We start from the raw sequence: 17809 nt of genomic DNA, 5'->3' as shown, positions 1-17809 counted from the left end.
ACCAGAACTACTTCCAGCCTCATCAGTCAGTCCGTGCGCTGCTTGCCGGCCCATAAGGCCTCTCAAGCGTGGAGGTCCAGTGTTTTCTTCAGAGCTCCCCCAGACTTTTTTCATCCGTATCCCTCTGGATTATTTGGACTCGATCGGGAGCATTGTTTGGTTTTGTGCTGGCTCTCTGAAGGTCCAGCTTTCTCCAAAAGCGTCTGGTGCTCAAAGGCTAGTGTCGATCAGAACCAAGGCCGGTGAGTATCCATATAAAATTTAGTAGTACTGTATAGAGGTGCACCGATGAATCGGCCCAGATTTCCTTAATTTTGGGAAATCAGCATGAAAATCTGATTTTACCTTTTTTTTCTAGTTTTAATTATATAAACTTTATTTATATTCAGGCACTACCTCATGGCCGGTTAAAACAAGTTTGTATGGTTTCTAGGATATTGTTCAAGGGTATTTTTTTCCCCAACAAAATATTGGAAAACTGAAGGTGCATTGTGACACCTGACAGTGTCGCTTACAAAACAAAACTGATACCAGACTAAATCTGAATCGGCAGGTCAGACTTTTTAGAAATCGGTGATCGGCCAGAAAACTAACCGGTGCAGCCCTAGTACTGTACATGTTTACAGGTGCTGGTCATAAAACTAGAACATCATAAAAAGTTGACTTATTTCAGTAATTCCATTCAAAAAGTGAAACTTGTATATTAATTCATTACACACAGACCGATATATTTCAAATGTTTATTTCTTTTAATGTTGATTATAAGTGACAACTAAAGAAAACCCCAAATTCACCATCTCAGAAAATTCTGCGTATTGGAATTGTATGACCAGCACATGTATGTTCAAATGGCGTAGGTATAAAAGTTTAGAACATTGCAAGTGTGGGGTTTCTAGTCTTTGTATACAGGCCAGTACGAAGAGTTTATACTTGGCGGTTTTTGTGGAGTGGGTATGTGGAGAGTAACCCCCGTGAGAATCGAGGGACTGATGCACCGGTAATGTGTTTCTTTCACATGAAAATATGTTGTACTCATGATTTGACGCCTTCTCCACTCAAAGCACCAGTTCAATGAACGTTACAGCAGAACAATGTCCGCTCACCCTCACGTCATTCTTCAAATGACAGCAGGCTGGAATCTCAGGGAGTTGAGAGATTTGAACTGGAAACTGTTGGGAGACCAAAATCTGCAACTGAACTATCCCATAATGTCCAAACCACTTCAAATGAAATGTTGATTAAATATGAACAGTCTAATGGACATTCAGAACATGGTTATCAAAACAAAAACTTGACACTGGAAATAAACCTCAAGTGCAACGACTCCCAACAACCTTGTGGAGCTTGTGCTTCATGTATTCAAGACATTTTGGTCAGAGATTTTTACTGTAGATTAAAAACTTTCACCTATAATGACGATGACAATGTCAACATTTCGGCTAATCAGTAGCTAAAGCCAGGATGAATTTAAAGTTATGGCCGAATGTAAAACTTCATGTTGTCATTTTAAATCCTGCTCCACCCGACAGAACTACGACTAAAGATGTTTCTGTCTGGAGTTGTGCTGCTTACAGCGGAGTGAAAGGTTAAAACACAAACTTGATATTTTAATGCGTCTGCAGCTACTCTAACTGGAGCCGTCGCCTGAAACTTGGTGTTTGAGTCTGTAGGTGTGTGCTGCGACCGTGTTGTTTTATTCCAAATAAAACTTACACCATTACAGGTTCTGTGGACCATTTATTGGAGCAGATTATCAAAAATGTCAGTTTCACGTCGTCGGCTGTGGACATTTCAGGACAGTATGGAATGTTTGAACAGGAATGGATGTGGACCCCCTTCAGAGGCCAGAGAATGAAGATGAGGGAATGTGGGGTGTGTCTACAGGAAACCCAAGTCGCAGAGGTGAGGGTTTGAGTAAAGGGAGGATTCTGCAGAGCAGCTCAGTAGAGCCAGCTGAAGGCACAGCTGGTGTAGGTGACCAGCTCCCCGGGTTGGAACCACAGGGAAATCTCCTTGTTGGCACTTTCCACAGAGTCGCTGCCATGGATGATGTTCCTGAGAAAACCAGAGGCAGGTGGTGAGAACTCTCCAGAACACACAACAGGCTTGACCACATTCTGTACATGATCACATACTTTGTCATTTATTGCCTTTTACACCAAGCATATAAACACACACACACACACTTCAAAAGAATCTAAACCGATGAACATGTGAGGCATCTATACATTGTAAAGGCTTTCCTGTCAGAAAAAACTTTACAGTTTACTAAAGTTCTTCAAACAGATTCCACCAAATACCCTCCATGTCAAGATCTTCCAGACTTCACCTTCCAGACCTTTGGAACGACTTCACTCTCATATCAGACGGTGGAGGAGGTTAAAACACACAAAGATCTTAAAGCACAAGCAGCCGACACAAGGATGGTCATCTTCAGCAGCTGTCTTTATTCTCATGTGGCCCAGGGTTCAAACACCTTTAAAAACAGCCACTTCTGACCATTTTCTCCAGTAAACATGTCCAGAAGCACAAAACCTACTTGATAATTGGAACAAAGTTAAATATTATTTTGCTTCAAAGTTTTTAAATCTCAAAATTTCTAGAGAAAATAGTTGCAGGTCAGTTAGATGTTAATCTACAAAGAAATAATCTGAAGAGTTTCAGTCAGGGTTTAGAGCTCATCATAGCACAGAAACAGCACTAGTAAAAGTAACTAATGATATTCTCACGGCCTCAGACAATGGACTTGTGTCTCTACTGGTCCTGTTAGACCTCAGTGCTGCATTTGATACAGTTGATCACAATATTTTACTACAGAGGCTTGAAGATGATGTTGGGATTACAGAACAGCTCTAAAATGGTTTAAATCATATCTATCTGATGAGAGTCCAGTTTGTAAATGTAAATAATAAATCTTCTTCATACACCAAAGTTAGTCATGGAGTTCCTCATGGCTCAGTGCTTGGGCCAATACTCTTTACTTTATATATGCTTCCATTAGGTAAAGTTATTTAACAGCATGGGATAAATTTTCATTGTTATGCTGATGACAATTATATTTGTCCATTAAAACCAATGAATCAAATCAGCTAGACTACAAGCATGTCTTAAAGACATAAAAACGTGGATGACACTTAATTTTCTCCTGTTGAACAGACAAGACTCAGGTTTTGGTTTTTGGACCTGAGCACCTTAGGAATGAATGTTTCAGTCTTTCTCCCTCTTTAGATGACATTAATCTGTCCTCCAGCTCTAATGTTAAAAATCTTGGTGTTATTTTTGATAAGGACATGTCTTTAATCCCCCACATTAAAAACGTTACTAGAACCACCTTCTTCCACTAAAATTAGAAACATCTAAAAATGATTCAGAAAAACTGGTCCATCTGGGTGTCCAAATACTTCTTTAAAACGTCTTCAGTTGATCCAAAATGCTGCTGCCAGAGTCTTATCTGGAGTTAGTAGGAGATCATATTTCTCCAGTTTTAGCTTCTCTCCATTGGCTCCCTGTCAAATCCAGAATAGAATTCAAACTAACATTAAACATTATTGTAATATTTCATATCAAGTACACCCAGTGTATTTTTTACTCAACTTTCCATCTCTCTGCAGATACCAGTGAACATGGATGCAACATCAGAATTTCCCCCCTAACAGACCAAATACATCTTATTGCTAAAGACCATTTTGCGGTCCAGATGACCTGAATGAACATGGTTGGCTTTTACCTGGATTATTGAGCAGGAACTTTGGTGACCATTTTGCTGAGTTTAGTGGGACACTTGAGAATCACGACGTGAACAACCTCTAAAGACTTTGACCTCTACAGATGCAGGTAAACGCATCACACAGTTCTGCTGCAAACTGGACCTCTGATTTCTAAAAAGAACGCAGACACCACTCACTTGCCAACATCGATGCAGAAGTCTCCTCTGATGGTTCCAGGTTTAGAGTCTGCAGGATTGGTCTCACCCAGCATCACTCTGCCTGTTTTCACAACGCCCTTACCTTCCCACACCTGGAACACACGAGGCAGAAAATCAGCTCTCCAACAGCTAACATGTTAGCATTCATACAACAACAAAAAAGCAGGGTGGGGGCAGGTTTAAGGGGTTTCTCCAGTCCTCTCTGCAGCTGCTCCCTGTGGTTTTAATAATTATACAATTTATAGTCAGTTTCAGTCAAATCAAAGCTTCGACAGGAACATGTGGGAGCACATCTGTTAGACATCAATGCCCATGTACAAGCCACTACTTTATTCTCACACCTTGTATCCCACAGCTTATCTGTAGGAGTGCAAATGTGGTTTCCCCCCCACAATTTATATTTTTACATTTGATTTTGAAAGGCTTCCTGCCACTGAATAACATTTTCCTTTGACAGAGATGGGTGCTCATAGCTAGAGCCCACCCCTCTTGGGGGTGTGCTTTTGTGACAGAATGAATGTCCTCAGGTATCCACATGTACAAAGCCTCTCGCTCAGGGTTTAAAATTTCCTCCCATAACTCCACCCACTCTGTCATCAGATGTCCAGGGGTGCACATAACTGGTACCCAGGTACGCATGTGCAACAAAAATCAGGACTGCATAGCATCACCTGTGTTACCACACGCCTTTGAGTGCTTGACCGTCAAGTTAATGGGAGGATCGGGATATTTCCCGCTGGGCCAGTCTGATGCGTGGGCCGGTCTGATGCGTGGGCTGCTGGGCGCTCTGTTTTTTCTTTTAAACTTTTTATTAACATTAAAACTCAGAACAATGCTACCGCTGCACCTACACTGCCCCACCTCCACCCAGGACCTGTGGGAGGTGGCAGCCTCTTTTTTTTTTTTTTTGCACGAGTCTGATCCGCAACGCAACACGTCAATCAATCCAGTAGGCGTGTCAGCAACTGACCAATCGATGACCTCAGTTTGTCCAGAAGGTAAACACCTCTTCCCTACAGTATATACAGCCCATCAGTTTTTGTTCTATAAAACTAACACAAAACAGAACCATGCAAGATAAAAATACAAACTTGTGAAGGGTGTCAATTACATTTATCAAAATGGGGAGTTTACAAAATAATGAAAGAGAAAAAAAAATGCCAAGGACATGGAGGTACATCTACAGCATCTGCATCATCTACCATGGAGAAAGCTGAAGTAGAGGATAGTGGGAGTGACACTGAGGAGGACAGCAAGGAAGGTGGCACTTAAGACAAAACTGCATATGGGGCGAGTACCAAACACCATCTGCTGGTCCTCACCTGAAGAGCCCACTTAGGGTGTATTCACACCAGCCCTGTTTAGTCCGCTTTAATCCAACTCTAGCTCGTTTTCCTAGAAAGTCCGGTTTGTTTAGGGAGGTGTGAACGCGCCATCGAACTCTGTCACGGAACAAAAAGGTGAATGGCCCAGGCTAAAACCTAGGTCTCGGTCCGGTAGAAGAGAACTCCAGCGCGGTTCGAGTACAGTGTGAATGTAAACAGACCGGACCCGCTCCGCAGGGTAAACAAACAGCATTTCTCTGACCTCATATGGAGCCGTCAGCTGCCTTGTGTGGAAAAACAATATTCTCTACGGTCTTCTGTCTCATATTCTGCTCATGCCGAGTCCATTTTTGAAAAATGACTAAATATAACTCTTAAAACTGCTAAAACTTGATGCCACTCCGTTTTTGTTTTTATTTACAGAAGAAGAAGACGTGTCTTCAGAGGTTTGTGTCGTTTCTTTCAGTAGTTCTTGGTGCAGCGCCCCCACAGGCGAGCGGAGGAACAGGTTGGTTCAACAGGTTGGTTCAACAGGTTGACTCGTCTGCACAGTGCAGTGTGAATGCAAACGCACCAGCTCAAATGTAACAAAAGCTCATGAATATTGGTCCCGAACCGAGTCTACTGGACTATCAGCTGTGAAAACGACCTAAAACAGTTATGTGCAGCCCCGCAGAAGTCTAACCTGTCGAGGACCATCTCTTAAGATCGACGTGCACTTATTTCTTTAGATCGTTACCGTATTCTGCACTTCTTGCACAGACCGTGTTCATCTGCAGCGATAATGGAAACGCACGGAGAATTCCTCATGATGCAGCTTCAAGTTAAAAGCGATCGATACAAAGCTATCGAAGAGGAAACAAACAGCTGCGAGACTATGTGTGATGTTCGTGCCTCGAAGAGGACTTCAGTTCACCAGAGGACAAGAACATGGCGACGAGTGACTTTTGATCGACTACTGGTACTTGTTTGGTTTTTTAGCTGAGTTAAAGGCATTGTTCAGAAAAGAACATTTACTGGATGTTCCTCTCCTGAGTCATGACGTGGGCTCTGCTGATCAGAAGTAAAAAAAAAAAAAAAAAAAGCAGTCAAATCTGGTACACATTTTAATGAAAGTTTTAAAATATTTTGCGTGACATCTTTGTCTGTACAGTAAATATGTTTAAATACCAATATCTCATTGAAGCTCACATCTGAATGCATGAATGGAGCGGAGGGGACAATGGGGGGAGGGGCTCCTCCTCCAGGCTTCGCTGATTACGTAAAATTTATTTACAATAATTAGGAAAGGCACACGCCTGTAAAGGAGTCAAAGGTCAGATGATCTGCCTGTAGAGCTCAGAAGCAGGACTGTTTCAAGGCACAGATCTGAGGATGGTTGCAGTATTTTCCAGCTGCACTGAAGGTTCCTCAGAGCTCAGTGAGCTCCAACATTCTCCAGTAGAAGTTTGATACAACCAGATTAAGAGCTGGTCACCACAGCAAACAGAGAGACGTGCCTCAGTGACGAGCAGCACACGAGCTGATGCTCTCCTCTCTTCTCCTCAGTGTGAAACCTGAAAGCTGCTTGAGGGACTCAGAGGAACAAGATTCTCTGGTCTACTGAAATCATCAGTTTGGCTTGAAGTCCAAAGCTGTCCCTGAAGGAACCCAGACACTGCCAATTATCTGCTCGGCACCGTCCCCACAATGAGGCATGGTGGTAGCAGCATCATAGTGTGGGATGTATTTCAGCAGCAGAGACTGGGAGATGGGTCGGGTTGATGGAAAGCTGCAGAATGGACCTAAGGTTCACCTTCCAAACCTGTAACTACCAAAGGTAAGAGGGTCTGAACACTGATCCCACTGCACCAACAGCAGAGCTCAACTGGTCCCAGCTGTGAGTGAGAACGTCAACGGTTGTCTCGTTTGTCTCCAAGTGTCCCCATGATGGACAGGAGACCTCTTCAGGGTGTACCCCACCTCTCAGTCAATGCTGCACATGGGCACAAGTGACCCCCGCAACCCGGAAAGGAAGATGTGGGTAAAGATGACGGATGAACAGTAAAGTATATTTATACTGAAACCGACTGTACTAAAATGATTGACAGATTAATAGAAGCGTCTTTAACCAACTTCATTAGTGAATTTAATGGAGATGAACTGAAAGTAGCTGAACCTAATTAGATCGGTCTATTTTCAGTACAGCATTTGGAGAGAACTTGTGAAACGGCAGCACATTAACTCAGTACAACTTGGTGGGTAGAGAAATTATGACTTTAAGACCTCATGAAAACTTTAGCCCCAATTATTTTTTATCCTGGTGTGTGAGTTCTCACCATGGCAACCAGTGGACCTGAGCTCATGTAGTTGACCAGAGTAGGGAAGAAAGGTTTGTCCTTCAGGTCAATGTAGTGCTTCATCAGGAGCTCCTCAGAGGCCTAAAGAACAGAACATGACACAAACACAAAAATACAGAATCATTTGCATTCCAACTGAATCTCTGCAGTGTTCCTCCAGATAAAACTCTTTGGTTATCTCTAAAAATGTTAAAAGTTGAGTTCTCTGGACATTCAAAAAACAAAACAAAACAAAAATAAATGTAGAAATGTTTCGTCCTTCATCCAGAAGACTTCCTCAGTCTGAGGAGCTGTATTCAGCTCAGTCTCTTAAAAAGAACCTTCTCAGAGTGGATCAACCAGTTTGCTGCTGACAACCAAAACCAGCTGATCACATGCTCAAGAAGGACCATCAGCCTAACAATGGATCATTAACACACTGATGGCTGTTTACTGTTCACAGAGGGCTGAGTGATACTAGCAATCACAGCATTGTAAGAGGGGGACAGTTGAACCCGGAGGCCTCCACCCCTGTTTAATGATGGACGGTTTCTTTTCACAAAGATGGCCTCCTTTACTCCTCTCTCAAACCATCGTTCCTCTCTGTCCAGGATGTGAACATCTTCATCCCTGAAAGAGTGACCGCTGGCCTGGAGATGAGTGTAGACCTCAGAGTCCTGGCCTGATGATGTTGATCTTCTGTGCTGGTCCATCCTTTTGGCCAGTGGCTGTTTAGTTTCCCCGATGTAAGACTGATCACCCTCCTGACACTGAACAGCATACACAACATTACTCCGTTTGTGTCGGGGGACTGGATCTTTGGGATGAACCATTCTTTAATGTATTTTGGGGTTTAAAAGCCACTGGGACGTTGTGTTTAGAAAATAAACGTTTCAGTTTCTCTGATACTCCCTCAACAAATGGAATGACCACTGGTCTGGGTTCCTCCTTTTCACCTGATGGCTGACTGGAGTCCTGTTTGGGTTTCTTCTCTGCTTTCAGTCAGAATTTGTTCAAATGCTCTCATAACCTTACAATACCTTCACTTGTGTTCCTGAGGGAGAAAATCAGCTGCATTGAATGCACTGTCAAAACTCATTTTAATTCTATACTTATTTATGAACCAATGACTTGGTGGCAGTCACTGGTTCAGGTATGTTGACGACACCTGGGTTAAAATTAAATCTCAGGAAGTCCAACATTTTACTGACCACATCAACTCTGTGGATAAATACATCAAGTTCACATGAGAAGATGTAAAAAATGGCAGGTTGGCTTTCTTGGACTGTGAGGTCTCAGTCTCTGATAGAGGACATTTGCAAACTGAGGTGTACCGCAAACCCACCCACACAGACCAGTATTTGCAGTTTGACTCCCATCACCCTTTGGAGCACAAGTTATGAGTCATCAGGACTCTGTACCACAGAGCAGACAGCATCCCCACTAACTCAGGAGCCAGGCAGAAGGAGAAATCCTACACAAAACAGGCTCTAGAGCAATGTGGATATCCTAACTGGGCCTTCCTAAAAAATAAAATAAAATTAGGCTTGATCAGAAAAAAAAAAATGTTTATCGACTGCATCAAATCAAATTAATAAAAGCAGACAAAAATAAATGTGTGGCTGATCTTTACCCAAAATATGATGCAATCTCTTGAATTCAGTAAAACCAGATAAAATGTTGATGTCTGAGCAACAGCAACAAGTTTTATCGTATTTCACATAAATGAAGCAGGATTCACTGAGTGGTGTCTCGTCAGGTTTTAGATCAAATGTTTGGAGCTAATCGTTTGTTCTGTGGTCAAGAATAGATCAGGAGTGTAATCAGCTTGTTGGGAGTCTTTAGCTGCAGCAGCTTCATGTGGCTGAAAATAAATCCTGACAGAGAAAAAGAAACTCTGCTCATTTACTCACATGGAGCATCTTCATGGCCACGAGCTTGAAGCCCTTCGTCTCAAACCGTTTGATGATCTCTCCGATGATGCCTCGCTGCACGCCGTCAGGCTTGATGGCGATGAAGGTTCGTTCCTGCAGCTCAGTCATGATTCTGAAACAAACAGGAAAAATACAGAAACAGATTAAGATGAACGCAATGAAAGAGGAGTCAGAGTCACTCACAGCATTTTGCTGCAATGATCAGCAGGAGGGGGGAGGCTGGGGACAGAAGGTGCAAACCCCATCAACACCTGAACAGAATATCCTGATGCATGCTCAATAACCTGAACGAACCTGAACAGAACTGCCCACACACACACTGGGCACTGCCCTCACACGCACACGCACCTAACAGTAAACCAATCACACCTCAGGCAGTTCTGACTCCACAGAGAAGTGTTCATCCTGTGTGACTGAATGAGAGCCGGTCCAGCCTCTAATCCCGTGGCCTTAGATTTGATTCTTTCAGCAAATTTGGCTAATCTGAGTACAAATGACAGAAATCCCCTTCAGTCCAAGCACACTGGGTGGGACACCACGTTGCTGTATATCTGGAATAATGGATGAAATACATTTACAGAGCTAAAATGAAAACACTTTGCCAGCAAAAGCGCGATACTTTGTCCTAATATTAAAAGTACCTGGTGCAGCAGATCCGAGCCCACTGCGGGTCCACACACAATCACTGCATTAGAATGCACCAATGGACTCCGCTACGAAAATAATGCATTTTATACGTTTCATTGACATTTTAACGTTATTAGCAATAATACCGGAGCTTTAATAATGGAATGACTCGTTTATTGCAGTAAAAACTCGTGAAAACGCAGAGACTTCCGTGAGGAGTTCCGGCAGGCCTGGGCCTTTCCGCATCGCCACATGGTCTGTTCCGCTCCGACGCAATGAGGAGGTTCTGCAGAAACCCGGACTGAGAAACGGGTCCCCATGAGTCCCGTTGCTCTGCCAGGACTGACCCTCCCCCTGTTTTGAACATGAACGTTGAAGAACTTGTGTCCTAAGTTTAAGCGACTGAGCAACTAAGCTAGCTAATGTTGACCGGCTCCTCGCTCATTAACTGATGCGCGTTCCCTTCAAACTGATTTATTTTTATCAACAGGGAAAATCTGATAAAACACAAGACACAAACCGCTCCAACAACCTAAAGAACAAATGCATTAACTCACATTTGCCAAGGAAGGACTCGGTGAGACACACTACAGAGCACAGACACGACGTGGAAGAAGAACGAGCAAAAGCTGTGACGTGTGTTTTAACTCGAGTGGGAGGAGTCTGAGAGGACGGCAAGCCGCTGAGGCCAAGATAGCTAGATAGATACCGAATACAGTGGTTATATTCGTTAACCGGTGTTTAACTAGAAATAACAATATGAAGCAAGAAATAACACATTCATGAGAAAAAAGAAGATTTTTGTCTTAGATTTAGATAAAACAAAATAATCTTTTGAACAGGATGTTTTGAGATAAGAATTTATGTTTAGGATTTACAGGTGCATATAAATTCAGACTATTTTGAGAAATAGTTCACCTTAGAATTTAGATGAGGAGGAGGTTAACAATTCTGCCAGATTCTCAGATTAATTGGATGAATGAACAAGCTTAAAAAAAGGCTGCTTAATTTGCATCGGCTTGAAACATAACCAGACCTGATATAGCTTCTCTTACTATCACATAAGACGAGGAGGGGAGCCTTACTGTGGTACAGCTGGACTGGGGCAGGCATCTCCTGGAGACGTGCCGTGCAGGCACAATGTTCCTGATGAGCCTATGGAAAGATGTCACACCACAAGAGTCACCTGAGAAGATGGTCCAGAAGGTAAAATGTGTTAAACTTGGGACAATTGGATCAATTCAACACAAAAATCATCAACATTCATTTTTCACATTTTCAAAGATTTCATAATTCAAGAAACACTTGTAATTAGTGTGTAAATTGTGTTTTATAAGAAGGTGTAAACAAACTGTTTAGGCCTGAGAGGGTGACCTCAGAAGAGACACGTGTGCAGGTGCAGCTTTTCCAAAACTAATCAGTCAGGCCTGATTAACTCTTAAGCCCCCAGTATACTCCCGCGTACGTCCATACGCGGAGGTACGCACGCACGTACGTACGCAGCGGTACGAGCGTACCCCCCAGGGCATGTCCGTGCAAAGCTCAATTTTTACGAACGCATACACGGTGTCGCACAATAAACTGCCCGGCGACGGACTGTTTTGTATGCGACACCAATGTATTAAATTCCCTTCTTCATCCCTGATCTGGCCTTTTCTTTTGTTTTTTGTTTTCCCAATAGACAGTGATCTCTTCCTCCTCTGTTGATGTCATGACTGAAATGGTGAGTGATATAGGAATGATTATTTTGATGCTTTTATGTCAATTAATACTTATACTCACTTTTGATGCAGCTTATCTGCTTAAAGTCAGGCCTGTGCTGCAGATGTGTTTTGGAGTAATTAAAGTTCTCTGGGGGATGCTCTAACCAGAAGACCTGGCCCAATCTTAAGGTTACGGTGACCCAGATTTTGAAGGACATGTTTTTATGAAGCCATCGCTCTGTTGCACAGACTGCTTTGATGATGGAAAAACAGATTTAATTAAATCTGTCCTCCTGGCAACCATCAAACTTGTTTTTCACTGCTCTCACGCGATCCGGTCGGGAAGGGGTATTTAAGGAGCACAAATACTGTGACAAAGTTGAAGTCTTGTGTGGACCAGCGCGCGGTGCCATGCAGTTGTGATGTGAGTTCTGTCATTGGATCGAAAGGCTTCCCGATCACTTGTCACGGTGAGAGATACTCATATCAATTTGTGTGTTAAGAGTGTACAAAGTGTACATGACTTTGCTTGGCTGTTTTCTTGTGGCAGATTAATAAATGACAATATTATTCTAGCAAGTTACAGTCCCTTGTGTTTCATTTTCCTCTTGTCTGAATATCTGGTGCCGATCGCTCACGAACCCTTTGATAAAGAATTTCATAATACATTTTTGGCGACGAGGATGGGATGTTAATAATTAAATAAATAATTCTGAACGGCTGCACCATATTCAAACGAAGGGAAAAAAGTGCTGAGAAAATGTTGATGCGAGTTGCATCTGGACAAAGAGTCCGTTGAAGTTGTGCTGGGTTGGGAGAGTTATCCAACCTTGGCTTTGTGTTTAAGAGGTGGAGGGGGACGCCCCGAGCCTTTGTGTGAGAGTTTAAAACAGAGAAAAAGTTGATCCAGACGCCTGAGGAGGCGTGAGCTGAACGGAGGGAAAAGTTGATCCAGACGCCTGAGGAGGCGTGAGGGGAACAGAGAAAAAGTTGTACCGGGATGGGAAGAAGTCCCATCCCAGTTGTTTTTGTTGTTTTTGAAGAGGTGGGAAGAAGCCCATCTTAGTTGTTAGAACAATTTTTCTGAAAGCAGATAGTCCGAGTGATGTTTTGACCACTTTTGCAGGCAATAGAGGTCAGAAAAGATGGCACCAGTGACAGGACTTCAGCATAAAGTCAGAAAATGCAATCACAGGCTCAATGGAGCAAACAAGAATGTGAGGACCGCCTGCTTGTTGAATGGACGGCACATTCAGTCGCTCGCTCAGTTTGGGAGAATGAGCAGGGTAGCTGACGGGGCGGTGGAGCAGGTGTCCCGGTTGCGAGGAAAATTCAAGAGAAAGAAAGCGACTGTATGGAAAAGGTGTGTGGAGGAAGTTCAGGAGAAAGAGAAACAGTTTTTACAACAAAAACAGTTGTTATCTGATGCGCAGACAGAGTGCAAGCTGCAGAAACAGCATGTGCAGCTGCTGACGGCACAGCTAGACCGCATGATTAAAGTAGCTGAGGGCGCGGTCAGTCAGATATGCAGGCTTAAAAGGAGGAAGAAAGAGCATGATGTTTCGCCGGAGCGAGTCGGAGCTTATGTTGCAAGGTTGGATGACGGATGGAATCCGTCGAGTTTGGACGGTAGCATCTCGGGAGACAAAGAGGTTGTTTACTTGTCTAAAATATCACAACCCACAGATGCTCGAGTATCGAGGCTGTTGGATAAAGGTGGAGGTCAGGTAATGAATTCAGCGCATCGAGTCAGAGCTTTGCAAGACTTGAGACCGTTGTTTGAAGTTTGTGTAGAAACAGCCCGACAGATAGCATCGGATTGGTCTGATTTACAGGGTCATTGGGTGACCGTAGGGGAGTGCGAGCAGAGATGGGCTAAGGACTGCGCTCGCTGTGCGTTGGGTTGTAGATTCAGAGTGTTGGAACTGGGTGCACTCGGAGATTGGAGCACAGAGAGGAACACAGAGCTGAAAACTGTGAAAAAATCATTTAGCCAACCCATGGGTCGTGGGCCGAGAAGGGACGGCCGGAAAAACATGCAGGAACTTACTCGTTCTGCTTTCTGGAGGGCATTAATACAGGCAGGAGTGCATGCAGCTGAGATGGATGATGTGTCAGCAGAAGAGCTGAGGGCTGGAAGCAATTATTTGGATTAAAGGGGCAAAAGTAGGGTCCAAATGTTGACATCAACACTCTGAAAAGCAGATATTGTCAAACATTGAACATCAAAGGTCCAGAATTAGAGAGCCCAGATTTTGACGTTAAATTAAAAAGCCCCAAAACTTGAAGGTGATATTGATTTTAAAATGCCAAAGGTCAAAGGAGAAATTAAGATATCTGATGTTGCCATTAAAGGCCCAAGCATTGACATTTTGGGCCACTAAGGATGTATTAAAATGCCTAAAGTCAAGATGGTTTAAGGGGAAAAGGGTGGATTTGAAATGTCTAGAAATAAATATGTTGTTTGGATGTGTTAAGCTGGTTGCTTTGAAGGAAGTGCAACATATGTTGTTTATAAATGGTTTACCTGCAGCTATAGTTTTGACAGCATCTAAAAACAACTTGAAGTACCCAAGAATATCTGAGATAAAAAGAATTTCACCATCTTGTTTTGCAGATGTTTCACATTTAAAGTGAAAGTTCAGCTCTTTTCAAGAGGGGTTCTGTGGAAAAAGTTAACATCTCAGTTTGAAAAAAACTGATGAGATTTCTTTTTAATAAATAAAAGTTAATTGTTGACACTTTTTGCATGAAGTGATTATATCCTGATGCATGCTCAATAATCCAGGTAGAAAAATCTAAAAAAGTTAAATCTGGTCCTCTGGACATTCAAAAAAACAAAACAAAGCAAATCAACAAAAAATGTAGAAACGTTTCGTCTCTCATCCGAGAGACTTCCTCAGTCTGAGGAGCTGTATTCAGCTCAGTCTCTTAAATAGCACCGTCTCAGGGTGGATCAACCAGTTTTGCTGCTGACAACCAAAACCAGCTGATCACATGCTCTAGAAGGACCATCAGCATAACAATGGATCATTAGCACACTGATGGCTCTTTACTGTTCACAGAGGGCTGAGTGATACTAGCAATCACAGCATTGTAAGAGGGGGACAGTTGAACACGTAGGCCTCCACCCCTGTTTAATGATGGACGATTTCTTTTTACAAAGATGGCCTCCTTTACTCCTCTCTCAAACCATCGTTCCTCTCTGTCCAGGATGTGAACATCTTCATCCCTGAAAGAGTGACCGCTGGCCTGGAGATGAGTGTAGACCGCAGAGTCCTGGCCTGATGATGTTGATCTTCTGTGCTGGGCCATCCTTTTGGCCAGTGGCTGTTTTGTTTCCCCGATGTAAGAGTGATCACAGCCCTCCTGACACTGAACAGCATACACAACATTGCTCTGTTTGTGCCGGGGGACTGGATCTTTGGGATGAACCAGAACTCAATCACAACTGCATGGCACCGCGCGCTGGTCCACACAAGACTTCTAAAAATTAAGTTGCCTGTCACACTTCCTCTTATACCTTCTTCCCTGACCGGATCGCGTGAGAGCAGTGAAAAACAAGTTTGATGGTTACCAGAACAACGGATGAGGAGCTGGTGATTTATTACAAATAAGGAGCAGTGTGACGTCAAGGCGGGCCAAGACCTTGAAGCCAGAAATACTCCTTAAACTTTTCCTAAAGAGGAAATACGCACCCCTCCATCCCTCTGCAAACCATCAAAGAATGTCCCAAATATTAACAAAGGCAACATAAATCATTCCCCCCTTTGTCTTTGTGACATGTTAAACAAAGTACAATCCCTAATATGTGAATAACACGTTGTATAAGTGTGTTTCCAAACTACATGTAAATGAGTGTAATATAAGTATAAATTGACATAAAAGCATCAAAATAATCATTCCTATATCATTCCACCCTTGCCTTTTATGGCAATTTAGACATTTAATTCTGAAAAGTAACACACACAAAATGTATATGTTTGAATAGGCATAAAGGCAACTTAACACCTTATAAAACATATTTTTATATCATTCCACCCTTTTGCCTTTATGACATGTAAAACATAATTCCACAATACAACTTTTTAGTCTTGAAAATGCCATCCCTTTAAGTTGAACTCTAAACGATCTCCGACCTCTGAATGGTCGAGTTCTCCTGAAATTGAAATTGTTCTGGGACTTTATCCTAAATAAACTCACTCACACAGTTAAGGAAATCCAGATTGTTCTGGGACTTTATCCTAAATAAACTCACTCACACAGTTAAGAAAATCCAGACGAGTTTCAAACCCCTGGAACGTTTGAGTTATTACGTTCCCACTGACACGATCATTGTAAATCAAAACACCTGGTAGGTGTTCAGATTATAGTTTTTTCCCTACCAAACCATGTACCAGCTGTATTATAAATTTCCTGATTAATTCTTTTTTAAACCCTAAACAAGTTCCCAAAATACACAAAGTTAATACAGAGATACATAGATCAAACTAGTTATTCTTCTTTTCACTAAACAAACAAAAGGGATACTGCATATATTTTGCGCCGTAGATAATATTCCTGCGAATATATCCCACCAATGGTGAGCCGACGCCTACACTATTAGTTTTAGCCACATGTAAAAACCTTTCTTTGAGCCATGCAGGTGGACACTGTTAGATCAGACACGTTTAGACTTATGAGACTTGATCATTTCAATCAACTCTATGGACTCATTCAAATGCGCATTTTAAATGATCCAGAGAGACTCGCCATGGTACGTGCAAACTTTAAGGCGAGATTCAGAACTATAATTAGTCAAACGATAAGTCTGGTTGTTCCGAGTTCACAGATGTACACCACACACACATCCAGAGAAAGACACCTTAGGTACTTTTATTGTTGCTATCAAACTAGTTCTCTAGCCTAGTTCATGAGTCCAATCACACAATACCTTGTCTCTGGTTAAACATGGGTTACATGATTAGTTTCAGCATCTTTATATCTCTCCTTTATCAGCTGTCTCACATAATTGCATGTCATATGTGAGATTTGTCTGTGGCTCAAACCACTCACCCTGTACTTTTATATATATTTTTTTAAAACCAGTGTCCTTGTACAGTTATTAAAGGCAAAATGTGATATTTGCATAACTGTGGTTGCCTTCATTACATTTTGTCAATTCAGGTTTTACAACTACTCAGTAAGAACTGGAAATTTTCCATAATCTCCTTCACTCATGATGATGTCGATGTAGTAACCACCCTCTGGCAGCGCTCCTCTTGCAGCTGTACATGGAAAAATTGCAAGGTACACAGGAAAACAAGTTCAAAGCTTCAATTATGTTGGAGAGCACTTCTTCTGTGCTCCCCCACATCTTTGGCTGCAAGTTTATTTCTTTTATCAGTATTTTGACCATTTCTTCTTGAGTCATGACAACTGATGGTATCCAGACTCCAACTTGGGATAACTGCCAACGAAGCACGTCTCCTCCTTCTCCTTAATTGGCAGTAAAAATCAAACTTCGTTCTCCTTTTTTTTTCTCTAGTCTGGTTTAGCATGTACAGTTCCCACACATGTTACACAGTGGGGCCTCCACACAACTCCAATCTGACATCCCTCAGGCACCACTGGGATGGTTTTCCTGTGGTAGCATGCCAAAAGTCACTTTGCACTCAGATCTTGCTTGCATCTTTTTTTTTTTTTTTTCAACCAAAGTGAACACCTGATCCTCCTCCAAGACACGTCCTGGTGTTGCTGATGAGGCGTTGTCCATCTGCAACAAGGCACGTGATGCCCAAACAGCCTGCACTCCGATCTGACGGGTGCTTGCCACCAATGCTTCTCATGTTGTCCTCGGGGCGACCTTGATCGTCCAAACAACCAAGACCAGGAGAGCATCAAGCTGTGGAAGCAAGAAAACTACTTTCAACAAAAAGAGAGAAGAATTAGTTTTCTCTTTAATAACACTTATGAATTGGTACATTTACCCATTTTT

The 17809-nt window shown here is 42.5% G+C and overlaps 1 protein-coding gene across 1 annotated transcript; it reads right to left on the bottom strand.

The window, feature by feature from the left end:
* Positions 1-1717: 1717 nt before the first annotated feature.
* LOC119424232 (nucleoside diphosphate kinase B) lies at positions 1718-10784 on the bottom strand. Its single transcript, XM_037691715.1, has 5 exons — positions 10687-10784; positions 9482-9614; positions 7569-7670; positions 3905-4017; positions 1718-2055 (listed from the first exon to the last, which is right to left on the bottom strand). The coding sequence occupies exons 2-5, from the start codon at positions 9608-9610 to the stop codon at positions 1941-1943; spliced, it is 459 nt and encodes a 152-aa protein (XP_037547643.1). The 5' UTR covers positions 9611-9614; positions 10687-10784; the 3' UTR covers positions 1718-1940.
* Positions 10785-17809: the final 7025 nt, after the last annotated feature.

The sequence above is a fragment of the Nematolebias whitei genome, chromosome 17, assembly GCF_014905685.2.
Source record: "Nematolebias whitei isolate Nwh7 chromosome 17, NemWhi1, whole genome shotgun sequence".
NCBI classification, from domain to species: Eukaryota; Metazoa; Chordata; class Actinopteri; order Cyprinodontiformes; family Rivulidae; genus Nematolebias; species Nematolebias whitei.
This window is presented reverse-complemented; position numbering and strand designations above follow the sequence as displayed.

Bases quoted from the DNA above. Each gene is read 5' to 3' on its own strand.
- LOC119424232 (XM_037691715.1), bottom strand. From the start codon at position 9,610: ATGACTGAGCTGCAGGAACGAACCTTCATCGCCATCAAGCCTGACGGC. The intron at 4,018-7,568 runs GTGAGAACTCAC...CGTGTGTTCCAG, and splicing joins CAGGTCCACTGGTTGCCATG to GTGTGGGAAGGTAAGGGCGT. The intron at 2,056-3,904 runs GTGAGTGGTGTC...TGGTTTTCTCAG, and splicing joins TTCTGCATCGATGTTGGCAA to GAACATCATCCATGGCAGCG.